General features: G+C 37.6%; 1 protein-coding gene across 1 annotated transcript; it reads right to left on the bottom strand.

The window, feature by feature from the left end:
* Positions 1–3,974: 3,974 nt before the first annotated feature.
* On the bottom strand, positions 3,975–5,129 carry LOC108305174 (zinc finger MYND domain-containing protein 19). Its single transcript, XM_017529732.2, has one exon. The coding sequence runs from the start codon at positions 5,087–5,089 to the stop codon at positions 4,406–4,408; it is 684 nt and encodes a 227-aa protein (XP_017385221.1). The 5' UTR covers positions 5,090–5,129; the 3' UTR covers positions 3,975–4,405.
* Positions 5,130–11,642: the final 6,513 nt, after the last annotated feature.

The following is an 11,642-nucleotide window of genomic DNA, read 5'->3' as shown; positions in this document are numbered from 1 at the left end:
GAAAGAAAGAAAAACCAAAACAATCCCATCAAAAAATGGGCTAAGGACATGAATAGACAATTCTCAAAAGAAGATATACAAATGGTCAACAAACTGCTCAATATCACTAATGACCAGGAAAATGCAAATCAAAACCACAATATGATACCACCTTACTCCTGCAAGAGTGGCCATAATCAAAAAATCAAAAAACGGTAATGTTGGTGTGGATGCAGTGATCCATGAACACTTCTACACTGCTAGTGGGAATGTTAACTAGTACAGCCACTATGAAAAACATTGTGGAGATTCCTTAAAGAACTAAAAGTAGAACTATCATTTGATCCAGCAATCCCACTACTGGGGAGGGAGCGAGGGATAAAAGACTGCAAATCTGGTACACTGTAGATTACTCGGGTGATGAGTGCACCAAAATTTCACAAATCACCACTAAATAACTTACTTATGTAACAAAATACCACCTGTACCCCAATAATGTATGGAAAAATTAAAAAAATTATAAAGTAATTATTCTAAATCTTAATACATATGAAATAATCAAAATAAAAATATCATCTTAATATGTAAAAGTGGGAGAGAGAAGGTGTAATTGGAAATGAGAAGGTTAGTGACCTTTTCTTTCCAGATATTGAGCAAATTGATGTTGCCATAAATTCAATCACGAAATTTACAAATCTCTATTTTTCTTAATCATCACAGAATCTGTTAGAAAAGTTATATCTTTTAAAAGTTTTTTAAATTCAGTTATTCTTGCAATTTTAATTGTATATTGTTTTCATTGGTTAGATTAATGTAAATTGAGATTGAATACTTTCCATTTTAAAAATTGCATGCATATAAAAGGACCCAGATTAATAAAATCAGCACTCTCTCATCCATACCTTTTCTCTCACCTTCCTCTTTCTCCTTGGTTCCTGCATTTCTCCCTCCATATCTCCATATGTAACACAAAATGTCTCCTTATTATTACATGATTATTTTTGAGGAATTAGCTGTTTTTCTAAACCTTTATTTTTTTATTATATGAATTTACAGTATACGTGTGTGTGTATATATATGTGTATGTGTGACTGTGTTTGTGTATCTGATATATGCAGATGTATGTGTCTGTGTGTGTACTGTCCATCAGTCTTACCTAAATCATATGAAGAAGGGTGACTCTTTGCATAGAGCTATTTTCTGTTACACAAAAGGGTGGGGGTATTTCTTAACCTTCCCTATTTTCCAGGACCTATCACAGGACTCAGGAGAAATACAACATTGTCAGTATACGTGTATAATATATATATGTAAATGTGTATATGAACATGTATACACATACACACACATATAATATTTTTATATGAGTAAAAAACTGCATAATAAGGCTATTTTTAAAAAGTCAATGTGAAGATATATCAAGTAGAAATAATCACAAAGTTAAGCATACCAAAGCAGGCCTCTGTTTCTGAGCACATTTTAAGCACTGCAATACCCAATCAGTAAGCTCACAGGTAAGATTTATTAGACATTAATATAGATAGTGTTTGGATACTTGTAGCTTCCTTATGGAAGTTATAACTAAAAGAGCTATGACATGAAGTGCTGATTCATGGTTCAGAAACACAGGCTGTAACCAGAGCTGGGGAGCACAGCCTCCCTTACTGTTTTCATGTAGTCCCTCACAGAAGTTGAGGACACACAGCGGTTGAACACACTGCTACATGATGAAGAATACATTATATTAGTTTATTTCTTCTTTCTCTCACCCTTGAAGAAATATTTATAAAATGCTCCTTTCCCTTGTGTCCTGTAGAGTATAAAAGTGAATATGATATATTCTATTTCCTCTGGGGGTCTTTTACCTCCCCTATGATTTTAAGCTTCTGGTGTATTAGTGATATAAGTAACAATATAAGAAAACAACATAAATATGTCACATGATAATACACTAAGAGTTAAGTGGGCAGAAAATATGTACTATTAGTTTGAAGCAATAAAGAGAACAGTGAATGTGAGATAAGCTGGCATGGGTTCTACACAGTCGATCTTAAAGTATGGCCATATTCAGCTAAGAGAGTTGCACGTGTAACTTCAGAATGGTGGGAGGCAGATTAAAAGTGGTAAGAGAGGGGCACCAAACATAATAGGTAAGGGACCAGGCTGCCCTCTCGATGAGAAGGGATCTCAGATGATGACCCACTTCGGTTCACACCTTTTCTGACTTTATTGTGCCATTTACTTTTAGTGACTCACACAGGCATCCTTGGTCATTCCTGGCTAGAGACAACAGAACTTCACATTAATCCCAGCTAGCATTTTCCTTTCCCCTATCTCAAAGAGCCCAGAATAGACTCACTATTAGGTGAGAACCATAGATGTTTTATCACAGTGTGGCCCTGCTCCCTCCATTCTTTCTGACTCCAGAATGAAAGAGCCATCATATTCATTGTGTAACTCTCGGTATTTCGAGGAAGGTTGAATCTGTTATTCTTTACTTTGTCATTTGGCTGAGCCTTGACACCTTTTACCTTGGCTTTCTAGCTAATCCATTCTTCATCCTCCTGGTGAGATCTCTTTATTTTATTTATGGTTACAACAATGTGTATGTTCACAAGGCAAATTGAAGCCAAGTGTAAATAGAGATGCAATTTCTATAAAGCAAAGTAATCTTCAAATATGGCTCTATAACTTAATCAATATCTAATTAAACATACTTTCTTACAGTTAGTACTCATTTATATAGAATTTTATAATATCAACCAAACTCTTTATAATAATGTTTTTCCTTCTTTATAGCTCTATCTCATGGGTAATTAACCCAAAGCACAGACAGGTTAGGTGATTAGGCTTACATCACACAGCAAGAAAATCATATATATGTTACCCATCCCTGTAGCAAATCCCCTTTTACATGTTTAAATTTTTACTACTCCATTTTTACTCTGCAATGTCCCTACGATGCCACCCTATGAACATATTAGGTTTCCTCAGTTATAAAATATAATTTTTGTTTAAATATTTTATCAACTTAAGTGTAGCTTTTTGAGGCTGATGGGAGATAGAAATACATTTACTGAGTTAAAGGTATACTTTCATTATTCATGTACCCATGGATTTGGGTAATACTAAATGCCAAAAACTTAAGAAGTTGTATGTTATAATTGAAATATATAATATGTTCTATTCCCATAACTAGCAATTTTTCAAGGCCAAGTTCAAATGTCGGCATATCCAGGAATCATTTCCTATTTAACTCATCTGTAATTGGCTGTTTTCCCCCTAAAACTCCAGTCATGCATGTTAATTTATTTCTCACATGACCTTTATTTACACTGCTTATTTAGACAGGTCATGCTCTTTTTGTAGAAAACTTAGCATAAAAGATTAAAAGATGTTAGAGTATATTACATTCCCAAGCAATTTTATGTGAGTGCAATAGGTGCTCAATAAATATTCTTTGCCTGATTGAATAGATCCAAAACTGCAGATTAATTTCTGTCAGTTAAGTAAAAAAACAAAATTTTTCCTATTCAATGCCATGGTTCTTTTCTACTGATTTGACTCTCTTGATGCTGTAAAGATTCGGTCATTCACACACCTTTTTTAAGTTGGTTAATGTTTATTATCTTCTCATAATATATTATCTTCTCATAATTAATTTCTGCCTCACAAGTAGGCAGAAATTAATTGCATAGAGTCAGCTATAACCAGATGGCTCTCCGTGGGACAGTAAGGCATATCTTCCTTTCAGTTGGCTTCACTCTACTCCAAGCTTAAGGATGTAGTGGGTAGTGGGGAAGCTTTGGGTTCTCCACAGCAGCATTAGAAGGTCAATGAAAAGGGAGAAGAAAGAGCAGTGCCAAGTACCCTTGAAAAAGAGTTCCTGACATTTACTCACAGCAGAATATCTTAAACAAAAGAAAGGCAAAATTATAATATAAAAAAAATTATAATATAAAAAAAATTATAATTTTTTTTTTTTTACGATTCCACCCCTTTACTTTGCCTCTGTGGACACAGCTCCCGTGCAGGCCGCGCTCCGTGGGGCGAAGCTGCAGCTACAGGACAGTTTTTAGACACGTGGCCTGACCATTTGCCATTCAAGGATTACAGCAAAAGATTCTATTTGTAATTTCTACCCTTCCCTTTGCCTCCCCCCCAAAAAAACTGTACATGAGTTTGCAAACATATTAACATATAAATAATGAGAACCGTCCCGGTGGAGCCTCCTCCTGTCCCTGCTGGGGATGAACACTGAGGGCGCTGTGCCCACACAGGCTGCCTGTAACGTCGGGAGTCTCACGGCGGCCGTCCCGGGCCTGCAGCTGGCTTTTTCGGCACCTCCAGGTTCAACCACGAGTTTGTCTCTGCTGTGCCCAGGGCAGAGCCCGGGGGCTGCGACTGTGTGCGGCTGCCCCGCCCGTCATCGCTCCGGCTCGAGCTCATGCTGGAAGGGACGCTTCCTCTCCCGACAGTGTTTCTTGTGGGCCGGCCAGTCCTTCTGCTGACACTGGGAGCCGCAGTACCGGGCCACCTGGCAGCGCCCGCAGATGTTGAACTCCCGGAGCTGCTTCTCGATCACCGTGCAGGGCGGGTAGTGGCACTCATAGTAGGTACAGGAATTCTCCTCCTCCTCCACCACGTCCCCGTTGGCGTTGTAGTACCGGGTCACGTTTAGGACAGGAAACTGCTCTTCTATGGGGTCTGTAGGCAGCTGCTGAATTGCAAGCCAGTACAAGCTTTGCTCCCTCTGTTTGCTGGAGGTCTCCTCGGCCTTGGGCCGCCAGCCCCACGGCACCAACTGCAGGTTATCCAGGCGATTGTCCACAGTCACGGCGTTGAGGTGCACCACCTGGAAGCCCGGGGCCACGCCCCCCCGGTGCCGCTCCCACAGCAGCTCATGAAGGAGTCTCCCAGAGCCCCTTCCTCGGTTCTTGTCAAAGGCATAGGCAAATATCTTAGCGCCATTTCCATCTGCATCCACTTCCATTCGGGCCTCAAAGGAGTAGCTCTCTACCAGCGGGATGTCCTGCTCGTCGATCAGTGTGTATTTGGTCTTCCCGGCCACCCGGCCGAGCCGCACGATGCCCAATTTGAAGTCGGTCATGGCCGGGCCTGCGCTCTTGGCCGGCAGCGCCGCTCCCTCGGGTGGCTCATCTCCCTTTAGCCCTGAAAGTTGTCCAGACCACCTGACTTTCCAAGATTTCATGTCTGGTTCTAACAGTTTTGCCTTCTTTTTTTCAATAACTATACTAAGAGCCACTTCTAACAGTTATTATTGTATCTTTTACTAGCATCATCCTTTCATTTTGATCTCCTTGGTGGAAATAAGATAATCAAACTGTTTTAAGGAGAAAATATGAGTAAATGAGGACTCTAAGAATTGAAGGGAAGATATACGGACATTTCCCCTACAGGAAGTGGATGCTTTCAGTTCATGAAGTTTGCATCATATGATGTTTGCCTTCCTTTTTTTTTTTTTTTTTTTTTTTTTTGATACCCTGTGTCTCACATCAGACCAATCCCTTGTGCTGTCAATGCTCCTGCTATGCCTGGTATTCTTAACAACACCACTGAGCTTTTCTCTTAGTCTTTAAATGGGCATTCTCAGAAGCAGAAACTCTTTATTCTCTTCTCACTCGTCATTATGCCCCTACCCTATATCTCAGCCCTTCAGTATCCTTGGCCATCCTGATGTGATAATCACATTTGTGAAACGAGGTTGATATGTTATTGCAATGACAGATAAAATGCATTGTGGAAGTCTTCAATGCATTCACATAGTAAGAATTCACAGAGGGGGCCGGGCGTGGTGGCTCACGCCTGTAATCCCAGTGCTGTGGGAGGCTGAGGTGGGCAGATCACCAGGTCAAGAGATTGAGATCATCCTGGACAATATGGTGAAACCCTGTCTCCACTAAAAATACAAAAAAATTAGCCGGGCATGGTGGCGTACACCCGTGGTCCCGGCTACTCGAGAGGCTGAGGAGGAAGAATCGCTTGAATCCAGGAGGCGGAGGTTGCAGTGAGCCAAGATTGCGCCACTGCACTCCAGCCTGGCGACAGAGCAAGATTCCGTCTCAAANAAAAAAAAAAAAAAAAAAAAAAAAAAAAAAAAAAAAAAAAAAAAAAAAAAAAAAAAAAAAAAGAGAAAGAAAGAATTCAGAGAGAATCATTTTGTGTAAGAAGTAAATTATTTTTGTCCCTCAGATCCTACCTCATCCACCAGTTCATGAATCTGTCCTGTATGGCTAGAAAGGAAAAACTACAGCTCAGCCATAGTCTAGGTGAGCCAGCAGATAAACTATATATTCACGCAATGACATGCACATCTTTGTATGTACAGACAAAATAAACTTGTTTGCTTATTATCTTTCTGAATGCCAGAAAGACGTTATTTATGAAGTCATAAATTTGCTTTGCCCTGCCAATTATTTATTGCCCTGCCCCTCTTTAGGTAGCACAGATCCCCACCCTGTGTTTCTTAGCACAAACTACTATACATTCATTCTCGTGTCACAATTTTTAAAGGAATTATGCTTTCTAAATTTTGCCTAGTTACTGTTTCAGGTGTCTTACTTCCATTTGCAGTTGTTGACTCATGGAATTTTAAAGCTGAAAGGAACCTATTTGGTCATTTAGGACAACTTCCTGAATTTATAAACTAGGAGGGGAGACACTATAAATTGTTTTTTCCAAAGCCATCTGCTAATCAAATAACCAAATCAGGTTCAAAACCAATGGATACCTTGCTGGATCTAGTATAATTACTTGATGTCATTATCTTTTGAAGTATGTCTACCCCAAGAAGTTCTCTTTACTCGTTCCATATACAACATTACCTCAAATATTTAAATAACTTTCTGCATCTCATCCTTGTAAAATTTACAGGCTATTGCAAATATTAATGGAAAAGAATTCCAAACTTGGATATCCACTTATTCAAAGGCAGAATGATCTACATATTTATGTTGGCTGGCTCCTATAACCTGGCATGTCTCCAGCACACAGTAAACAGACAGATAGAGAAGACCTTTATTCCAGAGCTGCATTTAGCAAGAAGGTATCTAATACATTAGAGATGTTTTTCCAAGTTTCACCCTGTTAAAATAATTCATAACGATATCAAGGTCAGTGCAAGCTAAGGCTATTTGTTCTGAAGATACCAGACATGCAAGGTAAACCTCCTAGGAGACTATTACAAGCCATCAACAGAACATCCGCTAAGAATGTAATTTTTTATTCTTTCTGTAAATCTTCCTCTTACATCTTTCATGGCAACTTCTGCCCATTTATACCCAACACTTCTTGACTCAGTACTTGTACACACTTCAGCAAAGAGCATTTACTACAAAATTTACAGAGCTATTTAGGCCTTAGATCTACCAGGAGTTTCTACAAAGGTAGAAAATAATTAATGCTTCTTCCATCAAACCACCATGAGATGTTTGACTCAAGAGTTTTCTCTTTCTTTCTTTGGCAAAAACCACAATTACTAACTTTTAATGGCAAAAACTTTCATTACGTTTGTACCAACCTAATTCTTTCTTCTTCAATATTTGATTAAATAATAAAAGTTGTATATATTTGTTATGTATAATGTGATGTTTTAAAATATACACACATTGTAGAGTGGCTAATGTCAAGCTAATTAACATGTATCACCCCATAGACTTATGTATTTGTAATGACAACACTTAAAATTGACTTGAAAATTGTAGCATTATTAGCTTTAGTCAGTGTATTAGTCCATTCTCACACTGCTATAAGGACATGTCTGAGACTGGGTGATTTATAAAAGGAAGGGGTTTAATTGACTCACAATTCTGCAGGGCTGGAGATGCCTCGAGAAACTTACATTCTTGACAGAACAGGAAGCAAACACATCCTTTTTCACAAGGCAGTAGAAGAGAGAATAATAATAAATGAATGAAGGGTGATGCCCTTTATAAAGCCACCAGACCTCATGAGAACTTACTATCACTAATGTAGCATGGGAGTAATCACCCTCATGATTCAATTACCTTCCCCATCCCTATCATGACACAGAGGGATTATAGGAACTATAATTCAAAATGATATTTGGGTGGGGCCACAGCCAAACAATATCATTCCTTCCCTTTGTCCCTCCCAAATATCATGTCCTCACATTTTAAAACACAATCATGTCCTTCCAACAGGCCCCAAAAGTCTCAACTCATTCTAGTATTAACCCAAAATTCTAAGTCCAAGGTCTCATCTGAGACAAAGTCCCTTTGCCTATGAGCATGCAAAATCAAAAGCAAGTTTGTCAATTCCTATATACAACAGGGGTACAGGCATTGGGAAAATATACCAACTCCAAACGGGAGAAATTGGCCAAAACAAAGGGGCCACAAAACTTATGCAAGTCCAAAACCCAATAGGGCAGACATTAAACCTTAAAGTTCCAAAATGATTTTTTTTTTGACTCCATGTCTCACAACCAGGTCACGCTGGTACAAGAGGTGGGCTTCCACAACTTTGAACAGCTCCACCCTTGTGACTTTGCAGGCTACAACCCTACTTCCAGTTGCTTTCACAGATTGGCATTGAGCGACTGCTGCTTTTTCAGGTGCACGGTGCAAGCAGAATGGTGGATCTACCATTCTGGCATCTGAACACAGTAGTCTTCTTCTCACAGCTCCACTAAGCAGTGCCCCAGTGGGGACTCTGTATGGGGGCTCCAACCCCAAATTTCCCTTCCACACTGCCCTAGCAGAGGTTCTCCATGAGGGCCCCACCCCTGCAGCAAACTGAAATGAATATCCTGAAACCAACCCGCTACAGATATGGAGGGATGACTATATGTAATATATATATATATTCTTTTTTTCCAGTTATCCATCAATGGGATGGATCATTGGTTGATTCCATATTTTAGATATTATTAATAATGATTCAATGAAAATTGATGTGTCAATATTATATCAACTTACTGATTTGTTTTGTTACCATACCCAGCTATGGGATTGCTGGATCGTATGATAGTTCTATTTTTAATTTGGTGAGAGACCCCCTATTGCGATCTCAGTTACCTTTGGTCAACTGTATTATCAAAATTTTAAGTGGAAAATTTAAAACCTAAGCAATACGTAAGATACACTGTTCTGAGTAGCATAATGAAATCTCATGCAGTCACACTCCATTCTTCTTGGGACGTGAATTATCTTATTGTCCAGTGTATTTATGCTGTATACCCTACCTGCCCATTGGTTACATTGTAGCCATCTCAGTTATCAGATGAAAAAAAAAGACACAATTATACATCACTCAACAATGAGGATATGGTCTGAAAAGTGCATTGTTAGGCAATTTTATCATTATGCAAACATCATAGAGTGCACTTATGCAAACTTAGATGGTATAGCCCACTGCACACCTCAGCTATATGGTATAGCCTGTTTCTCCTAGGCTACAAATCTGTACAGCTTGTTACTATACTTTATACTGTCACCCATTGTTACACAATAGAAATTACTTGTATATCTGACAATATCTAAACATAGAATAGGTATAATAAAAATACAGTGCAAGAGATAAAAACAAAAATTATACATCTTATACAAATTACCATGAATGGAGTTTATATGAATGGAAGTTGCTCTGGGGGAGTCAGTGAGGGGTGAGTGAACATGAAAGTTGTGTACATTACTGTACACAACTGCAGATTATATCAACACTATACACTGTCTACACTAAATTATTCTAAAATGCTTTTATTTCTTCAATAATAAATTAACTTTAGCTGGCTATAAACTTTTTACTCTATAAAATTAGCTTTTTAAAGTTTTTGACCTTCTTTTAATAACACTTAGTGAAAGACACAAAATTGTATAGCTATGCATTTTTCTTTATATATTTTATAAGCTTTTTTCAATCTTTAATTTTTATATTTTATGCTTTAAACTTTTTTGTTAAAAACAAGACACAAACACATTATAGCCTTGGCCTTCCCTGGGTCAGAATTATCAATATCACTGTCTTCCACCTCCACATCTTGTTCCACTGGAAGGTCTTGAGGGGCAGTAACATACATGAAGCTGTCATCTCCTATGATAATAATACCTTCTTAATGCCTCCTGAAAGATCTGCCTGAGGCTGTTTTAGAGTTAACTTTCAAAAAATAAACAGGAGTAAACTCTACAATAATGATCAAAATTATAGTATAGTAACTATATAAACCAGCAGCATGGTAATTCATTATTATTATCAGGTATTATGTGCTGTATATAATCATATGTGCTAGTCTTTGATATGACTGGCAGCACAGTAGCTTTGTTTACACCAGCACCAACACAAACATGTGAGTAATACATTGTACTACAATGTTAGAACAGCTACAAAATCAGTAGATAGTAGGAATTTTTTAGTTCCACTATAATCTTATGAAATTGTGTTGTATATACAGTTTATTGTTGACAGAAATGTAGCTATGGGGGTGCCTGACTGTGTATATAGGATTTGGGACTACTTCTGGTTTCAGGAATCTGGAGGGGGTCTTGGAACTTACCATTTCTGAATAAGAAGTGACTACTGTACTGTTTTCCATAATAGCTGTACTAATTTATATTTCTGCAATGAGTCTACAAGCCTTTCCAATACATGGTATTGGGAAAACTTGATATCCACATGCAAAGAATGAAATTAGATCCTTATCTCACACCATATACAAAAATCAACTCATGATAAATTAAAGACTTATATATAGGACCTGAAAACTGTAAAACTACTAAAAGAAAATTTAGCAGGGATCTTTTGGGCATGAACTCCAAAGTACAGGCAACAAAAGCAAAAACAAACAAGATTACAGCAAACTAAAAAGCTGCTGCATAGCAAAAAGAATAATCACCAGAGTGAAGAGAAAACCCACAGATTGGGAACATATTTGCAAACCATACATCTGAACAGGGGTTAATATCTAAAACACATAAAGAACTTAAACAACTCAATTGCTATGGAAACAATTAACTTAAAAACATACCTTTAACATAAAAGTGTAAAAAGGGCTGGAATTAAAATTTCTCAAAAGGAGACGTACAATTGCTCAACATTCCTAATCATCAGGGAAATGCAGATTAAAACTACAGTGAAATATTTTCTCACACCTGTTAGAATGGCTATCATCAAAAAGCAAAAATATAAGTGTTTGTGATAATGTGGAAAAAAAATGGGAGCTGTGGTAAACCATTAAAAGTTTCTTTTTAATAAGAAGATTCAAAACAAAAGATGTGCTCACAGTTGGAATACGTGAAATGTTTTTCTTGAAACTTGCTTTTCAATATTTTTGAAGAGATTAATTTTCATGTCCTTATAAATTGGAGAGAATAGAGTCCATCTGATAAATTTCATGGGATGTACTATAGAGCTGGGGTCTGTTTTTCCAGTACTACATCTATCATAAAAGTTTCAGAATAAAATACAAGGAATGCAAATGTAACAAACATCTAACACTGCATATTCGTTTTTGAATAAAAACATATGGCTATCTTCTATTAATGTCATATCTATAGTCTATATATATATATTGCATATATGGTGAACTGTTCTATCCAGTTATCTTTTTGCATGAAACCATATTCATAGAAGTAAGTTATATGTGGGTTTCTGAAAGGAGGGTCAGGAAAGACTGAACAATGATG

Source organism: Cebus imitator, unplaced genomic scaffold (assembly GCF_001604975.1).
Source record: "Cebus imitator isolate Cc_AM_T3 unplaced genomic scaffold, Cebus_imitator-1.0 Scaffold60, whole genome shotgun sequence".
Lineage (NCBI taxonomy): Eukaryota > Metazoa > Chordata > Mammalia > Primates > Cebidae > Cebus > Cebus imitator.
The sequence above is the reverse complement of the archived record's forward strand: the minus strand, read 5'-3'. Positions and strand labels throughout refer to the sequence as shown.

What these genes read in the sequence shown, in the direction of transcription:
- LOC108305174 (XM_017529732.2), bottom strand. Translation starts at nt 5,089, where the DNA reads ATGACCGACTTCAAATTGGGCATCGTGCGGCTCGGCCGGGTGGCCGGG.